Below are 22725 nucleotides of genomic sequence, written 5' to 3'. Positions count from 1 at the left end.
TTCAAACAGTGTTTCATATCAGGATCCAACAAACGTAAAAGGTGGTCAAACTTAGAGCAGGAAAGAAGAGGCTAAATCCTTGTTCAATGTGCTTTAGTCTTGTTTTTTAGTCCATACTTGTCCTTATGTAGGTCAGTTGAAATCAGACTGTTTTGGCCCCTGACAGAACAATGCTTTCTGCTTGATGTAATAGCACTAGTCTGTCTCACTACCCACTATGCATAGCCATGACATCACTCTCCATGTTATATACTCATCCGATCGAGGTCAAACTGCCTTAAAAGGCCCTAGACGGCATGTGCAGCTGTTACATTCAACAGTTTGAAAAAATACCTGTTTTTTTCCATCTTTGTGTCAGGAGTTTGAAAATATTTATTTTTTTATTCCTGCATGCAGACACTCTTATTGTCAAGCTATGTATTAATACAACAGCAAAAATAACGAGGACTACAAAATATTTCTACATGTTTTATTTGGAATAAATACCTTGAAGCATAAAAAAAAAGAAAAGAAAAAAAAAATCATGTATAACAAGACATAATAGGTATTTACATGACTTGTTTGTGCACAGCCAGATGGATGTATACATGGTATACAAGCCCATGCAGGACATTGAAATCTTTTGCTGTACAAAAGCGCAAAAGTAAAATATGCATTAAAGTAATACAGAAACCATCTTTTAGATGGACGATATGGTCACTCTGAAGAACCTTGATCATCAATGTAACATGTTTAGCGTATTAAAGGGATTTTCACGTACTGTGTACAAAGAACGACTTGCCACTAAAGCACAGGGCACGACACTGTACAACCTTGTGCCACCAGCCACCAGTTCTTAAAATTCATTGTAATAGTAATAACTTAATTAAAATGGCAACTGTACCAGACAGGGCATGATTATAGCAGCTGCGCCTCTGGCTCAGTGGTAGGTAGAGGAGAGGAGATAAACAGCATTACAACAAATTATAAAAAGGGTTCTGGTTGAAAGCTGGATGAGGAGGGAATGTGTTTGGCAGTACAGAACATGGCTGAAAGCAGGAAATATGCTGGCCAGAAGAGAAAAAAGTTAGGTCTGCTAAGCTAAATAACAGTGGTTTTAAGGAGATGAATGGACATGCAAAAAGTGTTTAGGGACAGACAGCTAACATGCTAACACACACGAACTGATAAAACACAGGCCTCGTGTGCATAAGGATTTCTTCTTGCTGTTTTTGTTGTACTGGCGAAGACTTAAACATTTCCATGATCTGTACTTTGTCAAAATGGCCCCTCTGAGTTACTGCATGTCATATTTCAGTGGTAAAGGTGGATCGCTGCATTGCACGAAACGCCATGTGGTAACCAAGTAGTTAGAAGACTTCCAGTTACAGATGACTTCATTTATTTGCATGACGTAAAGCTTTGGGAACCGGCTTCCTCGCTCTATTTGTGAAAAAATGCTAATATTTAGATCTGTTTGTTGACAGAAAATGTGCTGATAGAAATATAGCCTGTGCTACTTCTCAGTCCTTTTGAAGAAAATGTAAAACCCAGTAAACAAGTAAACCAAATGTTTAACCTCTATTACAAATACTCCAGTCTCATTCTTGGATCTTATTTTTTGGTTAATAATGAATCACTTCCTAATTAATTTTCTCCACAGCTCTGAAATTTGAAGAAAAGAGGGTATCAAAGGGTAGATTGCAGCAAGTTTCATGCAGTACAAGGGCATTTGTGAGCGAGTTTATTACATACCCCAGATGGACTTTATCAGTATATAGTGTGGCCTCCACTGCACACATTCATTAATGGCCATTTCAGACATCAATTGCTCACACAGATGTTTACACTGATCATCCATTCAGTTAAAAGCAATGGATTTGTGCAGTTTAGGTTTAATAATTACACTGCTGTTTGGGACTTGGATGGCAACGTTCAAAAGGTTCTACCACATACATTTTCACATGCTTGAATATACATGTACATTATTGACATATTAACAGCACCTAAAATGGAAAAATTTGACATATAAATGATTTCTAGGCATATAAATGTTTGAAAATCCTTTTTGATAGAATATTGAACACATTGATTTTACTGCATTTAATTAATTAATATGTTCTTTGTCATGCTTTTCACTTAATTTAACATTACAGTAAAATTAACGACAAAGGTCTATAAAATGGTTTAATGTGGTAAATTGCCTGTCATATTTTGCGTTGATGAGAAGTGGTTAGCTTTAGAGTAGAGGTGGGATTAAATTATAATAACTATACAAATATATTTCTTATATATATATAATTTTTTTTTTACAGTATATAAAGAATTAAAGAATATTTTATTTGAAATGCAGAACATATTTCAATACTTTCATGTTTTAGGTGCTGTCAATACATTTATATCATATATTCAAATATGCAAAAAATTTACATGTACCCGTTACTTATTAATACCTAAAAATATTAATGACATCAGGCATGATTTTGAATATGGTCTCATCTGGATGATTTACAGGTGATGGATTTGGTTAGAATTAGAGGTAGAGTACTATTTGCATTTGTGTTCAAACCTGTTTATCTCAGAACCTCAGTTTGTCTTTTATCAGTCATTTTTTTTTCACAGCTGTCCATTTTTCCCCATTGTCAGACAGATGAAAAAATATAAACTTTTAACCAGAACATATAGTCTTCTTTCTTTGTACTTTTCTCTGCTGAATATGAATCAAAGTCCAAGTAGAGACATATTAAATGAAAGGGTGGATTATTTACAAGGGGCTAATAAACAGAAGTCCAGCTCCTGTGGCTTCTTTTTGTCTGCACACTTTTCCCTGGGAAGCAGCTTTCCCACATTTGTAACGCAGCGAATCAGGCGCCGTTTGAAGCCCTTTCCACAGGTCTTGGAGCAGGGGGACCAGTCGCCCACCTCCCACATGGGGCAAGGGTCTCCACAAGCCTGAATAGCTCTGGGTTTTTGGGCAGGCTCACAGTCCGTTCCAGGCCCATCATCTCCCCCGAGACACTGCACCATCCTCCTCTGGAGCCCATTACCACAAGTAACCGAGCACACGTCCCACCTGGCCGCCACCCACTTTCCTGGTTTTGGTGCAATATCTTTGACATACGATGGTGAGATGGTGTCCTTGAGAAGATCTGTGTCTTTTCCACCTTTACTGATTCCGCCCTCTTCCCTAAGAACACTGTTTTCAGCACGTGCCTTTTCTTCTTTCTTTTGCACCTTGGCATCTTTGCTCTCCCGTGGCAAGTAGAAAGAATAGCGGATACGTGGAGGTGTCATCTGGCCTACAGATAGTACTTCAATTACCAGGGCTTCTCCCAGAGGCTTCACAGCCTGAAGAGTTTCTGAGGAGCCGACTGTTCCACTGTAGCGGAGCAGACTTCCTTTCACAAGGATATCCTTCTCCATGGCTGAAACCACATAGTTTCCGTTCAGGAGGTACTTGCCCTGGCTGTTCTTGACAGCAAGATAGTTGTCATCACTCACGATGCCCTTGTAGCCACGCTGCCTGATGTCGACGTTAGAGGCTCCCACAGGAAGCATGACCACAAAATTGTAACCATGCCTGAGAAGAGAAAGGTCAGGAGAAGTATTAGAACGGTTTGGGGATATTCTTCTCTCTCTTAGTGCATCAGTTGACCAATTAAAAAAATTAAATAAATACTAAGAATGTGAGTTTCTGATGGCATATCCAAAAATAATGGCAAGAAATGACTGATTCACAAAAATTGACTCTTATGAACCAGTTCTTTTTAGTGAAAGGCAGTGTAGTACAATTGACAAACAATTTATACTTATGAACCAATTATTTAGTGTATCAAAATCATTCTCAAACACTTTCCAGTATATTTTAGATATATAAGTATAAAGGACATAATAACAAAAATATTAAAAAATACTCTAAATAATCAAATCTAATCAGAATCAAATCTGAGCAGGAAACCTGTCTTAGCAAAACATGAGGTTAATAATCAACACATAAATTATTTGTGTGACCCAACTTCACTCACATTGGCTTGGTGAAAAGACCTGAGACCTTCTTGCAGTTCTTATTATCTCCTCCACAGACTCCACACTTGTCAAACTTCTTGTTGGATCCCAGTTTTCCATCACAGCCTGCCTTGATGCATTTGCCTTGGACACAGACGGACGGGGAGTCAGGAGAGCATGGTGTACCATCCACAACCTATAAAATAGCAGAGAAAAATGATTTGCATGCCAATATGATTTAAATGCATTAATTACATTTCTTTTTTGTTTGTAATTAAAAATGTACATTAGATAAATCCCTTTAATGGTTCCCATTGCTCAGTTTTACAGTAGTCACCATCTGAAGTGGATCAAAAAAGTTCAACAAACTTGTCCTAAGACAAGAATGATGAAACTTTAATGAAAGTTTTTGATTCACTTCAAATGTTGACTACTGTAGAGCAGCTTTGCACAACAGGACTATTTCTAACTATGACAATACGTGTGGGGTGTATTGAAACAAATAAGTCTAGCTTTTCTACTATTCAGCTATTTCTTCCCCTGTTCTGTTGCTCATTTGTTTTGGATGAGCTACACCTTCAAATTAGCAATGGGGCTTACTCAATTAATGTACAGTCTAGTCTTTGGTATTGTTTAATTATTCCTTGGGTTTTTTGTTTTTTTTGCCTTTGGCAAAACGTGTCTTTAGCAGATGAGAGTTAATTCTGTCTCTTTAAGAGTTCAAGCTCTGAATAGTTTCTTCAGTGTCAAATCCCGGTCTCATAAACATACCTCTACCCTTGACGTAACTGTTGCGTCTGTACAGTTTCACTCTGCACAACAGTATCTCACAATGATAGGCCCTTTCACCTTCCTTATCTTTCCTCTCACTTTCATCTGTTCTTCCTGACTACTCAACTCTGCCTGAAGTGAAATCTGACGTAAGTGTAAAGCAGCCACCAAACAGCAGGTATGCTCACCAGGCCTTTCTCCTCTTACATGCCTATAGTAATATATGGCTTTAATTTAATGATACTTTTCCTTTCAATAAATTCTCAGATGAAGGTTTAATAACTCATAACTGTTCTGATATTGCATGCAGCCTTTCATGTAGCAAACTATTGCAAATGTATTTTATGGTGTTAAGGTGTGTTAAGTTCACTTTGTCTAGTGAGACTCCCAGACTCACTTACATGTTATATTCCCCACATCCCCCATAAAGTCCTCAAGCTTCATTATTTCAATGTGAGAAATTTCATGTGAATGTTAATCACTTTACATAAGCTAAATATTTTTTATAAGAAGAAATATACTTTTAATTTACACAGTGAAGAATATGAAGTGTGTTTAAACATTTGATTACTTTATACAATGTATGTAGCATTTCTTATTTATTTGTTCTACTGTACTGTACTTATTTTTAACAATAATTATACAGTTTTGATATCATAAATACCTTATTTAAAGCAAAAATAACTATACTATGATATATCAAGTTACCATGAAATAAAATTACTCATATTGTGCTATAAGATTTAAGTCATATTTCCTACCCCTACTAGTTAGAATAAATAGGCCCTATTATTTTATATTATTTTATAACTCATATTTTCCACTGCATGAACTGATGAAACTGATATTAAAATAATATTTTATATACATTTTTGATGCCTTAAATCCAAATGAATTTTTTTTTTAAATTGAGATTGCTCACCTTAGGTGCAAGAACGTGGAAGTAGCCTGTTCCATTTGCCCTGCAGATCAACTTGCATGTATCTTTAGCCGAAACACCCGAATATTTGGGCACCCACACCACAGAGGGGGTGAGTCGGTTAGTGTTCAGGCTCAACCCATTGTAAGCTTCACACTGCTCCTCACGGTAGCTCTTGCCTAAAGGGACAATGAGGCAGATGTAAATGGCGCACATTCTTGAAAATCTTATTTTATTCCATATGCACTTCTGAAAAGCATAAATTATTCCAAATAATACAATTTTCCTTGTTTAATTAAATCTTGTTTACACTGATGCTGTTTTTGTGTAGACAGAAAATATTTAAACCTGTGTCAGGGCATGGGGAGAGGTTGCAGGACCGGTATTTGACCCTCACACCCTGGCAGTATTTGCCGCCATTGACTGGCACAGGGTTGTCACACTTTCTCTTTGAAAGCTGCACTCCACCTTCACAAGTTCTGGAGCAGGTACCAAATGGTCCCCATTTACCCCATCTGCCATCCACCTAATACAGAAGAAACAGGGGGGGGGGGGGGTTGTCACAATTGACTTGACCATTGAACATTGAACATCCTTTTACAACAAGCTCTATTTTACTTCTAAATCCCAAATTACTTGGCAACCAAGAACACGTTTACGGGTCATGTGCAAGATCGCTAAGCAACAGGGCAAATAAAAACCAAGTAACAGGTCAAGTGCAGTACGTTTAACAGGCTGACATCGGTATGTCAAATCTCTGTTGTGGACACATGACATCTCTTGCACTGCAGTGAGAGTTATTTCAAAATGTGTTCATTCAACAAAAGTTTAAATCTTTTCTAAAATGATAAATTCTGCAAGTGAGCATGATCAGAACACCATTGAAATATTGTATATTTAGTGTACAACTATCCATCCATCCAAGTATTTGGAATACTGTAGATGTACCATGCAAACATGTCCTTGCGGGGCCCATGCTGGCTTATTACGGGCACCAAACCTAAACAGGCCCAGTGTGGGCTTACCCAGGCAAGGCCCACAACTTTGTGTTCACCACAGGCTCTCTGTGAGCAGCCCACACTAGCGGACTGCCCAAATGAATCCCATGATGGGCCAGCCCGTTCAGGCTTAGAGCAACTTTTGTATCCTTTGGGCTCATGCAGATTTTGTGTAAGCAGCCCTGTAATGCAACTAGGAGGATACAATCAACATTTACTGAACATTCTTAAGCCACTCAGTTGAACTGGAATAGCTCAAACCAAGACACCTTTTCAAAACCTGTTGTTTCATATAGGCCTGCAAAGTTTAGTTCTAACCTTCATCAAACACAGCATGTCTTCAGGATCATTAGAAAATCACAGGTGGGTGAGTTTGAGTTTGCAGGAAAGTGGATCTAATGAGCCATATTTGAAGTGTAAAACCGAGTTCAGACTGCACAATTTTAGTCCAGTTTTGAGAAATCGCAGACAAATGCCTAAAATCACTTGCAAATCGGTGCTCGTTCACGCGAGTGACAGTCACGCAGTGTGAATGAACAAAGACTTGATCTGTGAGAATCGATCAAAATCATGCTATGTGAACATTGTTCTGACTGATAACTACATCGGCGATGACCGACAGCCAATGAGAGAGCAAGATGCAGAGCAGCAGGGAGTTTGGGGAGGAGTTACAGTATAGACCACAATATCAGCAAACATGGCTTGGTTTCAGAAAAAGGCTTTCTTCTCTGTCTATTTGGACCTAAGAAATGGAAGGATATTTTTTGCAGGAGCACCCGTGTCTGTTTGATGTTTCATTTGAGCTACCCCAGTCTCACGTGAGAAGTCCGGTCTTGCACGAGTGATATTGTGTTGTTTCCTTGTCACATCTCGCATGTGTTTGGTTGAGAAATGTTGTTTGCATGCCAGACAGAGTTGTCGGCTATTCTTCCTATTGTAAAGTCATGCAGTGTTAAACCTTCTGTCGTCGATCCTTCGTGCAGTATGAACACGGCAGCGACTGAATGCTGGCCAAGATAGTCATGCAGTGTGAAAAGAACAGTGACCCGACTACTTTGAAAATAGTGCAGTCTGAACTTGGCTTAACAGACATGAGCCTGTTAATTAGAATATTGTGTGTAGTTTCCTCATTACCACTAGTAAGCTAGTGTGTTTTAGGTTTCCTTATCTAAAGTAGTGTGTGTGGAGGGAGTTAACAGTAACATGAGCCAGCAAGGATTACCTGCTGAACACATTGTGCTTATGTCCCGGTTGGTATTATAGTTATAAAAAGTGAAACAAATGTATTGCTGTAGATCAGGGGTGCCCAACCTTGTTCCTGGAGATCTACCTTCCTGCAGAGTTCAACTCCAACCCTGATCAAACACACCTGAACCAACAAATTAGGATCTAAAGAAGCACTTGATAATCACAGACAGGTGTGTTTGATCAGGATTGGAACTGAACTCTGCAGGAAGGTAGATCTCCAGGACGAGGGTTGGGCACCCCTGTTGTAGATTAATAGTGTGGGCCTAGTGACACTTTCCTGGGGGCTAAGTGAGGGCTGTCCGTGTATGGCCAGCACTAAGGGCCCAACGGTTTGCCAATGAGTAAATTATCAGGGGTCCTGCGTTGGCAGCCCACTGTTGGCCCTTTGCTTGTTTGCAGGGGTGTGAAGGTACCTTAGTTTTGGTGATTTCCTGTTTGTCCATGCATGTGCCTCTCATGCAGAGTTGACCATCTCCGCAGCTGGTTCCATCTGCCCATGGAAAGTGTCTTGTCTGGCACACCAGTTGCCCGCGGGTCTTTCCTGTGCACCACAAGCGCTGACATGGTGCCTGCATTAATGGGCATGGCTTTGAGCCAGCACCGAAGGCAAGCTCACACTGCCGCTCTAAACCATACGATGCACCTGGGAGCACATCTGGAAGAGCTAACGGTTTCTGAGGTTGATCCAGCAGACAATCGCCTGCAAAGATGTCAAATGATAAGAGAATTGTTACACACAGTTTTATGTAATTGTATTTACAGCACTTTTGAGACTTTTGTTTACACTCAATTTACCTCTATTTATTTATTAAAATATACAGTAAGTATGGTTTCATGAAGTAAAAAATTAGGTTTGACTAGATGACTGGAGTGTATGCATGATATATTTGCTTTAGATTTATTTATATTTTTCAGAAATGTAAGTGTATATATACGTCTTCATCTACAGAGGGAAAATCTCAGTCCTGAGAGAGGTTCTGGACCCCCCAGTGACCCCACTGTAAACCTTCACAGAAACACTCCAGTAAAACAGCTACGTCAGTCACCACAGTTTCAGATCTGCAAGCTGTAACGTAGACTGATGTTGGGATGTCTAAGTCAGCTTTTCAGAAATCACCAACACTGAGATGTTAAACCCAGGCTCACTCATCACTCTATTTGCCCTGAGCACGCTCATATACACTACGATTCAAAAGGGATCAGTTCTGTTTGTTTTTTAAAGAAGTCTCTTATGCCCTACAAGGCTGCATTTGTTTTATTAAAATATAGTAAATTAATAAATTCAGTTAAATAGTATTACAACTTATAGTTTTCTATTTTCTTATATTTAAAAATAAAAAGTCATTTATTACTGTGATCAAAGCTGAATTTTCACCAGCAGTTACTTCAGATTTCAGTGTCACATAATCCTTCAGAAATCATTTTGATATATTGATTTGGCACTGTGCTGTGCTGTGCAATAGTTTTGCTGAAACTCTGATCCATTTTTTTTAAATCAGCACTTATTTGAATGTTATTAATGTATATAAAACATTTTAAATGTATTTACCCTCATTCATTTAATCCATCATTGAATATTCAATTTATTATTATTTTTTAAATAAAATTCAAGTAGAATACATAGAGCCAAAGCTGCTCCAACCCTCACATTAAAATGTAGCTTCAGTATACACTAATGCAATCAATGAAATCTTTATTGCAAATTATTTTGTTTTCTAAGCTTAAAATAGAAAATAAATGTTTTTAAACTGAACACACTACATTTTGATCTAAACATATTTAAACGCAAATTTCAGCATAGATTAATTGTTTGTCAAAAGTAGTGTTATATTGCAGTTGTTGTTCTTCACTTTCACATGGCATTATCATTAAATGGTTACCTATAAAAGCCAAACATATTTGTGAAAGGTAATAAAGAATTCATGTTTTATACAAACCACATTCAAGCCACTTCAGTTTACTTTACGTGGGTTTTTATTCACTTTCAAGTTAAATTGTCAAAATTCATGCAAACCTCTCTCAGTCCCCTGAAATGTAACATATTAATTGTAGGTCTATAGGAAATGCACAGTATCTCTTTCTTTTACTTACCGTGTCCACTATCCAGGTAGTCAGTGATAATGGCAGCACTGCATGGTGACCAGGGACTGGTGCGGTTGATCCGGATCAGAGTGGGAGACATCATGTGATTGTCCTGAAGCTTGCCAAACACTTCCTCACATGCTTTAACATTATCGTGTGGCATATTAAAGACATGTCCTGTAGGGGTGAAGGCGTATAGGAGAGGAGAAAGGAGTGAGAACACAATGTAAATGAACCATCTCTAGAAATCATCCAAATGTAAATTTTGATTTTTGCCTTTTAAATCACCTATCGTTACAATACAATTTTCCTGTCAGCAGTTGGACCACAGCTATGCTGAGTCACTTCTGCAACACCTCCAACATCTCCCCACATGTCCTCTCTGGCCTTGAGAGGAAACTTTTGCAAACCGCCTATGATGTTTCCTACTGCTAAACAAGCCACTTCAATAGAGCTTATCTTTCCCCAGCTGCTCCACTGATCTAATCTGAACTGAATGAACGTCATCTCTGGGACAGTGTTGTATAGATAAAGATTGCTCTGAAGACGAGATGTGCAGTGCTAAGTTGTGGAAACACAATTTTTGCTTTGCCTTCATTCTGATACCAACATTAGGAAAGAGGGTAGATTAACTTTTTTTTTTAATGAAATTCCAGACTACGTCATTTAGAACTTGCTGACCTTTATTCACTGATTCGTTTACAAACAAGGCATGATTCAACATGGGATTTACAGTAAGACTGAAACTAAAAGACAATGATGTGCTGATTATATTAGATCCGATGTCGCACCACACAAATGCGAGTAACTAATTAGTTTTCATTACGTGGTCATTGTTTTGTCTGTTATTACAGGTGGTTTGATACATACTGAGTAGTTATGCATTTATGACCCAAATCACAGCAGCATCCATTTATGAGGAATGTACACTGTCAAATACACACGTGTTGGTCAATCATAGCAGTGGGTGTTTACTTGTGGGTCTACAATCCGTCACGCATATTCAACCAGAGTATTACAATAAAAGGGGTTTAATAACTGGACCGAAAACCTATTACTTCTAAATGGTTGTTTTTTAGATTGAAAAATTCTTGATAACATTATAAGTGGACCTCAGAGAACAGTTCAAAATAAAAAAACAAAGGCGGTTCATAACCCCTTTGAGTTTATTACAAGATATTAAGATATTTTAAGAATGGGGAAGAACTGCTAGTCAGTCTTGATCCCCTGAAAAGAGCCAGGAATTATGGTAAAGCAATTTTTTTTTACAGAAGATTACCTATTAACTATATTTTTTAAAGTGGTCATATGATGCGATTTAAATTTTTACTTTGTCTTTGGAGTGTAATAAGCTCTTGGTGCATGAAGAAGATCTGTAAAGTTGCAACGTCTCAAATCTGTGACATATCAGGACACAACTCTGTATAATGACATGGGTATGACACAGGTATTACAAGGAGAGGGTGACTTATGGGGACATAACCCATGTCCCCATTTTTCAAAATGCTTAGAAATCATACAGAATGAGTTTTTGTGAGAAAGTAAAAATGCACAAAGTTTCCTGTGAGGTTTAGGGTTAGGGGTCGGGTTGGTGAAGGGCGATAGAATATACAGTTTGTACAGTATAAAACCATTGCGCCTATGGGATGTCCCCACTTTTCACAAAAACAAACGTGTGTGTGTGTGTGTACAGTATGCGCGCACTGTGTGTGTGTGTGAGAGAGAGAGAGAGAGAGAGAGACGGTCACACAGTGGAGTCAGCTGTCTTAACTGTCTGTGGCTTGTGTAGCCTACCGCAAACACATAGGTGCTTCATCATTCTGTCTGTCACACCACTCTGTTCCCCTTTCGGGCTTGAACTGATGGTAAAACTAAGGACATCATTAACTGTCTTTACATTTATTTTGAAAGATGAAGATCGTGATTATGGAAAGGGGTGTTACATTTCCGACGAGTGCTTGCGGTGCTCAGTCAATCACAATGCACTGGGTCAATTGGCCAATCAGAGCAGACTGTGCTTGTCCGAAGGAGGGACTTTGAAGAAAACTACAAGTTTGAGAGAGGTGGGACATAGAGGACCTACAATAATGTACAGTATTTGGAAAAAATTTGTTTTTTGAACATTAAAGCATGTCAAAATATTCTGTTACACCAAATACACAATATAATGATATTTAAAAGAGCATCATATGACCCCTTTAAACTGAAGTCAGTCATCCTGACTTGTGGCTTCAACTGAAGCATACATCATTGTTTAACAATCTTGTAGCTCATGGTGCTGTACAGTAGGTCTCTCTTGAAAGGTTTACATTTTGTCGTTAAAAATCAATTTCTTATTGGAGAAAATGAATGGGATTTTAACTGCCAGAACCCTACAGTTGTGCTTTATACATCTGTTTACACTTACCAAGCTCATGGGCAGTAGTGAAGGCAGATGGCAACCCGTCATCTTCAATCACAGAACAACTTCTCTTGGGATCACACATGGTGCCAACATCTGCCATACCCAGTGTGTCACATGTTGAGGCTCCACACAGATCCTAGATCCGTAGAACATAAACAGATTGTGGTCATCATTCTTATCTAAATTTTTAACATTTTAGATGAAGATTTGGGTCACACTTTATTTTAAGGACCAATTCTCACTATTAACTAGTAGCTTTTTAACATACATATTACTAGAATATTGGTTGTTTATTAGTACTTATAAAGAACACATTCTGCATTTGTGAAAATCTGTTCCTTAATCTAAAGTGTTACCAGGATTGGTTTTGTTAGTCAATGTTAGTACAAATTAAATTGTATCATATTTAACCCATAAAAAGTTGTGTTAAACTAAATTATTTATATTAAATTTAGACCTTTTAGCTAATATTTAAATTGGTGATTAAAACCATAAAATGGTGTTGGGACATTAATCCTGGTGTAAAGTTGTATATTATTAATGATAATAATAATAAAGAAAAGGCCATCACAGATACAGTATGCCAGTCAATTTAACTGAAGAATAATACTAGCATTGAGTGAGAAACAGTGAGTGGAAAATAGGAAATAGGTAGCTAGAAGAATGTGCTTTTAATTGACATGGAAATATTTCACATGCCCAAAATAGTTCTAATTTCTATTGGTATAAAATCTCAGTCAAAAGAATTTCCATTTGACCTATATTGTGTTACCACCGTTTAAACTGGATTTGCTCAAAATATCTGTTGAGTCTTAGTGAATCAACATCTTAATAGCAGGTTTGCTGGTCAGTCTTATCCCATGGTGCAACACCCTATACCAATCCCAAAAAAGTAGACTAACACTGACTGTGCTCATAAGTTTAGCAATAAAAGTAGAGTTTCTCTCCGGCCTACTAAAGGGAACAGAAGCTTTACCACATTTAGGAGAGACAGTTCAACTCTTATTCAACAGAATAACCCAAAGGCTCTGACATCTTTGACCTGCATAAATCATGATGTCTAAGTTCCAAGTCAGTGTGACATGTTACTCATACATAACCATCAAAAAGTTTTTTTGAGAAAAACATTGCCTACAAGCACACGGTATTTCATTTGGTCTTTGTATATTTTACATCTCTATCTCTCTCTCTCTCTCTCTCTCTTTCTTTTTTGTTGTTGTATTTGACCTAGTTCTCACATTCTCTCTGCATTTCTTGATGTATGTGCATCCAGCTGCTTACTGCCAAGAATCATCATGGGGCTAATCGTAAAGTCTCCCATTGACATTCATCACGTCCAAGTGCTTATCTGCCATAAACATATTAGTTGTATTCTTGAGACATACTTTTGTGCGCATAAAAATATTTTTTCCCAAGACAAAATAAATTGTTAATGAAACAAACACGAGTCTGTAAAAAAAAGTCATCCACCAGTTAATCCAGTTTAGTTTAGTTAAACAAAATGTGACACTCTGAGACCTGACTCTACACTTTCAGGATGAAAATACAGCAATGTTGCCAAGTTTTCCAAACGTAGGCTTTTATTAAATGAAGGCAACATGATCTCTTCCCGCAAATGCATGTAACAGGAAAGGTGTGAGCTATCTCTCTAAATAACTCTAGTCACCACTGCCTTAACACCAGCTGCACAAGGGTTTTTAACTTTACATTAGTGCTCATTACAAACGTACATAAACAAATCTGAAAGCAGACAGTTTGCTGATTGGATTACTAAAGAACATGATTGTTCACAGCTATGGTGTTTAGGTTATTACTTTGGCCATATGAAGTCAAAAAACTTCTAGACTACTGTACATAAACTATCAGAAACATTCATGGACAGTTTCATGAACAGTTCCTTTTTGACCGAAACTCAGCGTCGTCTTCATATATCACCAGCAGTTCAGCTGTGAGAACAATAGTTTCATTTATTATTAGAATTTGGAAGTTTTCTAAACTCGACTGAAAAGGACAGTGAAATAACATGATTTTCTTCACAAGTTTTGTTTAGTGGTATCATATAAAACATTTGATTGGTTAAGAAACACTGTAGCCTCAGACCCTGTCCTGACAAACTTTTACTTGTGTGACCGGGATTTAAAATGGAATACGAAGAAGACAAAAAATTTTATGCGATTGGTGTTGTACTGTAATGTAATATTTATCAGCACCTACATATTTAAGATTTTACCCGATTAATTTATTACTCCACTATTCCCGGTGAATTCATTTCACTATTTTCCCCACTATACACCCCCTCCCCCAAAGTACAGACTCTAAGTGCCTGATGACATGCTTGGGTAATAAAATATGGAATGGGCCTTTTGGATTCTAGCCATCTGTCTGTGCCAGGTGGAGGAAACCGAATCAGACCATTTGAGGTTCTGGTTTAGCTAATGGTCCTGTGCACCGATAATGTCAGATAAGCAATGAGAGCAGACTTCCAAGTTATTTCAGTTAACTTATCTATCCATTGTTTTTTTATCCAATCTCCATGTTTTGAAAGAAATCTCTTTATCCTTTGAAAAACAGGGGGGGAACTTGCCCATACTCGCCACAAGCAGCACTGACCCAATTGGCATCCAACATTGCAAACATAAGACTTTCATTATGCCTTTATAAAATCCAAACTGTTCCATATGTGCATTTCTCTCTTTTCCTCTCCCTCACTAACTCTTGCCTTCCTTCGCACTTTCTATCTATTTGGTTGTTGTAGTTTCTCTAATAAACTATCTAACACTACCCCGGTGGGGCGGTAGTGGTTATTTGGTTAGCCACACGGGTAGTGTCTGTGTGTCAGAGAGTCAGTGTAATTAAATACAGGCCACATAGCAATTTACATTGTACTGTAGTTCTTCAGTATGAAAAAAAATTATGTTTCTTCTAATGATTGCAACAGTCTCTGAGGCTTTTAGTTTTTGCAGTTTTTCTTATTTTATGTTGTTCCAACAAGCACAATGAAAAATGAAAAAATGTTTTATCGTACCATGTGACAAACAGGAACTGCAAAAAACAAGCTCACATGGCAGTCAACAAGCCCCAAGCTGGTGATTATTTTCAAACCAAATATGTTGTTATGTAAAAATAGGAGATGTAGCCCAAGGTTGTTGGTTACTTTTAGTTTGCCAGCAAAAGGAAAATATTGAGAAGGCAAATGTGATTTGATATTGGTAACTTCATTTGGAACTAGCAGTGATATACGATATTTGCGAATAAGTGCTATAGACTCATCGTTGTGTCTGAGATAGATAGATGTGGATGGGGGTCCTGTATTTTTATTTTAAAAAGGTGAGTAAAGTGAAATCCTTTATTATTTATTAGTGACTCAGATAAGGAACAAATGCCTTTGATAATGGCTGTATTTAGAAAATACAAATAAACTGCAGATGTGCCTATGTGTCTCTATGATGAACAGCGGAGCCAAACTTTTCAACTGGCTTGCTGTTCCCAATTACCTAAATTATATAACACAAGGATCCACTACGAAATACCAGTAATGCTCTACATTAAATGTCAAGTATATTATACTTTATATTAACAACCAAACATAATGTGCAATTTGCATATCAAAAGTACACAAAAAGCAAATTTTATGATACAAAGTAGATTAAATTACATCAGCTTGTTCAACAGCAAGGGAAGCAATATTTTCTGGGCTGCTAACAACAGTAGTTCATTTGATTCTTTGAAGCAGGTTCATGAATTTTTGATACTATGAACTTAATGCTATTACACATGTACTCTGTGAACTGTAGTTCTTGTGCTGCAGTTGCATGTAGAGTTTTGTAAATTTATCTTGAGTCACTTTTGTAATGGTTACATTTCATGTTGCCATAGCATAACTCTCGGCCTCTCTCTTGCAACAGTGGCCTAGTTAAAACTCTTACTCTGGTTTTTATTAAACATGAACATTTGCATTTTTGCATGACTGGCCAACAGTGACTCATTTTCAGACTTTTCTTGTTTCTTGCAACAAATGTACCTAAAAACATATTTGCTGCCATAATATTCAATTGGTGATTAAAAATACCCTCAATAATCCAGTGCTGGTTTTGATGCCACTACATCATTTGACGGAGAATGAGGTCATTACTGAACAACCTGAATGGAAAGATACTGTTTTTCTCTCAGGCTGCAGCTGGGATTGGACTACTGCAGCAGGTGGGCCTGGACACAGCGGTCACATAGGTTTTCTCTCTCTATCTTTCTAGCATTTCTCTCTCTTCACAACCCTCTGCCTCTCCCTCATTAAATACTAGTAATGGGAAACAGACTGAAAGGGGGTAGGAGGAGAAAGAGGGGTAAAGAGTCAAATTGCTCGCAGCTGGGACTGTGGTTAGGGGAAGCTCCCCACCAATGGACACTTCCCATAAGTGTATCTCCCATAGTCCTGTATGAAACTCCCTTAACCTCTTTTGTATGCATTGGCCTTGCTAACATAAACAGCTTAAAGAAATAGTTCTGAAATAGTTCATTCACCCTCATGCTCTTCCAAACCCATTTGACTTGTACTGGTAATACTTTTCCATTAAAGTACAAGGCACTTTAAAACTTCAACAAGGATGCAGAAGAACCATAAAGTACAATTTATTTTAAGTCATCTGAAATTATATAATAATTTTATGAAAGGGCAAGCCAAAATGTTAGTCCTCATGAATTCAAGAACTGGATCAATCTGATTTGTGATCACATTATTAAAAACCTGCTTTGTGAACTTGATCAACCGATTTATTGATAAGATCTGACTCATAAGAATGTTTCGGTCACTAATCAGTACTTCTCTCTCATGAAGTCTATCAGTGCTCAAGGTGAATAACAAATTTTATTTTTCTAACACAAATCTATCATGTCTTAAGAAGACTCCAAATGGAGTGCATGAGTCATAAGAGCTACTTTTCATGTCTTTTTAAGCTTTAAAGCTCCCGTCCCCATTCATTATAACTGAAAGGAAAACAGCAACTAGCACATAAAAAAAAGGCTGTGTTTGCTAATATTCTAATTTAGCTATTTAATATGATAGGTTGCAGTGCATTAACTGAGTAAACAATGTAAATCTAAATTTTTATACCTACAATATATCTGTACATTCAGTGTATACATTCTATACAGTCTAATTATCTATCCATTAACTCATCTAACCAATCAACATCCATTCATCCATTCATTTGTCCATCAATTTATATGTGTAGTTTCATTCATTTTCTCACTGTATTATTTATGCAGACTTGCATAATCGCACCATACTCAGGTTGGAAACTTTTCTTTTATATAGATTAGCAGATGTACAAGTCTAGCTCCTCTCCAACTCATCTCGAGTCATCCAAGACCATGGAGAAACCCAACAATCTCTCTCTGTCCACAGGGAGTAATGAACATAATGAGTGGAAGAATGTAGGGAGTAACTGTGCTTTCTTGCTAAAATGCTTCATAAGTTCCCTTTGGAGAAGAAACAATAAAACATTTACTCCCCTCAGAATGATTCATTACAGCTGTCATCCAGACTAGGCAGATATGACTGGTCTGGATGTCCAGCTCAGGTCATGTGTAACTGCAGCAGATTATAAGAGGATACAGTGGATGTGCTCATCTGGCATTTTTTGAGATGGAAATGTTTTCACACATATGAGTTTTCCTAAAAAACAGCTGACAGCATAAAATGAGTTCATGGGTGAATCGGTACAAAGCAGGGGTTTATGTGCAAGTAAAATCATAATCTGAAGACTGAATGCTAAACTTTGTGCAGCCATTCCTTTATATTGCCCTCGTCAATGTCACTGACAAACGGCTAATAACAGTACCAAAATAAATTAAAACATAACTACATTTATTCTGCAGTGAGGTTAAATAAGGACAGGTAGATATCAAGTTCAAAGAAGTTGATGCTACCAAAAATGAACAAACAAGGTTTTATACAAATTTGTTAAGCAGTGAAGCCAGTCAGTCATTTAAAAATATTGTATGGTTTAGTTTAATTTAAGGAATATTTCTCATTCCAGGTTTACTGGAAAACTGTGCCAATGATTTTTGTGCAAAATGATATTGCATTGCTTCTTGTATGATTTGTAACACTTTCAAAGTGTTTCAAAGTCCACTGACTGCTACTAAAAGTGTGTTCAGTTTTAATCTAAACAGATGAACATGAGTCTGGCTGGCTGGTGGGTCACGTTGCAAGTTTACTACATCAGCAAAATCATATGGAGCTGGTCATTTGATGCAAATGTCAAAATGTTTTAGTTTACAAATCATTTGCTATAATAAAAGTGCTTTGAGGTCACTCATTTTGTGAAAGGAACCATGTGAAAATACGTTTTTATTAATTCATAATTTGTACTAATAATCTTACTTTGTGTAAAAAGTTTTTTTTTCTATGTGCCTATTAAAAAAAGAAGATTGAAGTGGTCCATATGGCAGTATATTCTAAACAAAATCAATCAATCAATCAGTACTATCCTTTTAACTCCAAATGATCACACTATTTGTTTACCCCCAAAAGAATCTTCTCAAACCTGCTAAAACTCCATATTACTTTACATCTGATCTTGTGGAAATGTTGCTTGCACTGTTCAGCCTGTTTAGATGTTCTGCATCCAATCTCAAAACTTATAAAAATAATTAGCTAAAATTACTTAAAACACTATCATTTAAAAATAACACTCCAAAAGTTCAACGAGATCAATAAGCAAATTATTTTAGCACTCTGCTAAGTATTCTGCATATGTAAGTTGTATCTTTGCTGATTCAGAGCACACATTCCTACTCGCAGTGCTGATACAGGGCAATAGCTCAAAGGCAGGCCTGACCTATGACATTAACAACATTTATAAACATGATGGGACATCCGTGGCAACTGCAGGTTAACTGGAGAGGCCACTCTTGTTGCAACCTGCCCGTTACTCTGCGAGATACAAAACATATTTCAGAGTTTAACCACACTTGATGTACTAGTGCTCTTTAAGGTTAGAGTACAAACATGTGCTTTTTTGTTTTATTTGGTTTTACAAACAACACAATCAAAACCATATTTATGCTTATGCAGTTCACCTTTGGACTTACAAGCTGTGATTACAGTGTCATTATAAATCATGTCTAAATTGGTTTGATTATTGGTTAAGTAAACTGCAGCAGCCTGTGTGGTGTTCAGTTTTGTTTCATGTTGCCTGCCATCTTGATATAATTACCACAAGATACATTAGCCTGATCTTTCTAGGATTCGTTGATTCTCATACTGCCCCCTATTGACGAAACACATTACCTGTTTTGTGAATAGGATGGCCGTATCCCAGTACTCCGCATGCTTGTCGCTGTTTTTGTTCAGCTTCTTCTGCCAGGTGCAGAAATTACGCAGGGTCATCGCCGCGTTCCCGGAAACCTTAGGTCCTTTCTCTTCCTCGTTAATCACCATAAACTTGACAACCACGATGCTGATAGAGTTAAGAATGGTGGGGTGTTTGTAAAGCTTAGCTGCCACTGACATTAAGGTCAGTACGTAATGCTTGAGGTCGTCACCGTGGAATTTGGCCATGGATTCATCGGCCACCACTAATGTCTCTACATAACGCGGAATGGAGACAAATCTCTTCGAGCGGTTTTTCAGAACTGACATAGTGACGTTAGACTTGTGTTGTTCCTTTAGGTGCTTAAACTTCGCCAAAGACTGTGCAACGGTTTGGGTTGCACCACTGTCCACGCCGCATCTTGACGTGGAGTTTCCACTCAGATTGGCGTTAGATCTGCGGCTGATGAGATGGGCATGCGCATCGTTCCACTCGGTGTCGTTCAACGCCGGCTTGATGAAATATTCCCAGCCATCGTAACCGAATGCGCCCTGCAGCCCCTTGCACAAGCTGAGCGCTGCATATGAGTAGGGATCAGAATTCACCTCACCGGCGTAAAAACACCGGCTCAGATCTTCACTGGGCGCGGAGTTTTGAGCAGTTGCGTCGGTGTGCGTCGAGAAGACTGGAGCAATGAAGCTGGAGTCAGGCAGTAATTCGAGTACAAGATCTTGTTCAAATGCATTTATTTTGAATACAACTGTTTGAGGCAACGTGTTGTCTTCAGCACTGACTAAATGGTTCTTGACATGATCCAGTCTGACGGGCACGCACAGCTGACTCTGCATTGAATGCACAATTTCCCATTGAGCATAGAACACGTTAACAAGAAGAACTGACCTTAGCAACAAAAACATGTTTGTTGCGCGAGAAAACTGATTTATAAAGCGCAAAATGAGAAAGACAGCGAGATGTGAACGCAAGAATATTCCAGAATACGGTTGCACTAAAATATTGCCTTTGCGCGTCCACAAAGTGTGAAATCCGCCGGTCTGCTATCCATGCCTTTTTGTACCTGGATACTGAAGCGGCTCTGCTCATCTGTGGCTTTTATGTGCGCGCGGCATTTGTAAACATCCAGCGCTTGTAATCAGAAGATTTTGGGGAGGTGCTCAAGTGCGCTCATTGGGTATGCCTTTTGTTTTAATGTTAAGCCAGCAAGTACTTGTTGCTCTGTGAGCTTGCGCATCATGAGCGCGCAGCGCTCCAAGAGCCGGCTTTCCCTCCCACATCTATGGCATCCAAGCTGTGACTTAAGAGAGGGCAGCACGTGAATTACATTTACATAGCCTATATATTACTGCATATATACTGCAAAGTTATATTCTGTTTAAGGTATCTTTATTTAATTAATCATTATAAAGGATCTTATATTTTACTCTCTATCTTCTCTTTTCTGAAATCTGCATAAACTACATTCTCTACTCACAGTAGCTGTGGTAGAAAGTGAATGTGCAGTGATTTCTACACCAGTGAGTGACATTATCATCATTTAAGGGGAGGTTATATAATGGCACACCAAAAATATATATATAATATTTTCCATAATTTTTTTTTTTTATGTTTCTGTGAAGAGCATAAATGGTGCATGGGCTTGACGTTTACCAAACATGTTTTATCAATATAATCTAAAGTCATGTCCAAAAGTTTTGGCAGTGACATCAATTTTGTGTTTTGCAAAGTTTACAGCGCAGTATTTAGAATCCCCGCCCCACCATGTTTCTATGGTATACTGAAAAAACATCATAAGCATATCATAAGTTTTAAAGGTTTTTATTGGCAAAAAAATATAATGAGTTAATTTACAGTGTTGACCCTTATTATTTATAACCTCTTCAGTTTGCTCTGGCATGCTGGATATTAGCTTCTTGGCCAAATCCTGACTGATGGCGTTCCAGTCTTGGCTTATTAGTTCTCAGAGTTGATCACACTTTTTCGGCTTCTGCTTGTCCACTCACCTTTTCAGGACCGACCACAGGTTCTCTATGGGATTGAGATCCAGGGAGTTGCCTGGCCACGGATCCAAAATTTAAAAGTAATGATCTTCGAGCCACTTCTTTATTACTCTTGCTTTGTGACATAGTAAGCCATCATGCTGGAAACTGCACAGATTATCACCAAATTGCTCATGGATCGTTGGAAGAAGTCACTCTTGCAGCATGTTTTGATACCATTCTTTATTCATGGCAGTGTTTTGGGGCAGAATTATGAGATAGCCCACTACCTTGGTTGAAAAGCAACCCCACACATGGATGGTCTCAGTATGCTTCACTGTTGGCACGTCATAGGACCCATGGTAGCGTTCCTCTTTTCTACTCCAAACAATCGATTTCCTAGATGTCCCAAACAGTCGGAAGGGAGCTTCATCAGAGGAAAGAACTTTTCACCAGTCTTTTGCTGTCCAATCATTGTACTTTCTGCAGAATTTCAGTCTGTCCTTGAAGTTTTTCTGGTAGAGAAGTGGCTTCTTTGCTGTCGTTCTTGACACCAGGCCGTTGTCCAAAAGTCTTTGCCTTACTGTGCTAGCAGATGCTCTCACACCACACTCACACTGCTGCAGTTCCTGAGCAAGCTTTGCACTGGTGGTGACACGATTTCGTAGCTGACTCCTCAGAAAGAGATTAGTCCTGGTGTTTCTGGACACGCTGAGACATCCTGAAGACTTCAATGATGTCAGGTTTTACCTGACTGGTACTCATTCACACTTTCACATGTGCTGTTGATATGATTAGTCAATTAATGTTAGCTGGTCATTTTGTGTCGGCATCAAAAAACTGAAATTTGTTTTGTTTAGATTTTTGTGAAAAGTACAATTTTGGCCAATTAAATTTTTATCAATCATTTAAAATGCATCTGATCAGCCTACACAGCAACTGTGCAAAACACAAAATTTATGTCACTGCCAAAATTTGTATATTGTATAAAGCGCTGTAGAAATAAAGTTGA

At 38.0% G+C, this 22725-nt stretch overlaps 1 protein-coding gene across 1 annotated transcript; it reads right to left on the bottom strand.

Moving 5' to 3' along the window:
* Nucleotides 1-455: 455 nt before the first annotated feature.
* Nucleotides 456-20906, bottom strand: adamts15a (ADAM metallopeptidase with thrombospondin type 1 motif, 15a). The gene is made up of 8 exons (XM_026211596.1): nt 19698-20906; nt 12410-12542; nt 10012-10179; nt 8334-8620; nt 6023-6200; nt 5678-5853; nt 4005-4180; nt 456-3559 (listed from the first exon to the last, which is right to left on the bottom strand). The coding sequence occupies exons 1-8, from the start codon at nt 20634-20636 to the stop codon at nt 2740-2742; spliced, it is 2877 nt and encodes a 958-aa protein (XP_026067381.1). The 5' UTR covers nt 20637-20906; the 3' UTR covers nt 456-2739.
* Between the last annotated feature and the right edge of the window lie 1819 nt (nt 20907-22725).

This window comes from Carassius auratus, chromosome 30 (genome assembly GCF_003368295.1).
Source record: "Carassius auratus strain Wakin chromosome 30, ASM336829v1, whole genome shotgun sequence".
In the NCBI taxonomy this organism is placed as follows: Eukaryota; Metazoa; Chordata; class Actinopteri; order Cypriniformes; family Cyprinidae; genus Carassius; species Carassius auratus.
This window is presented reverse-complemented; position numbering and strand designations above follow the sequence as displayed.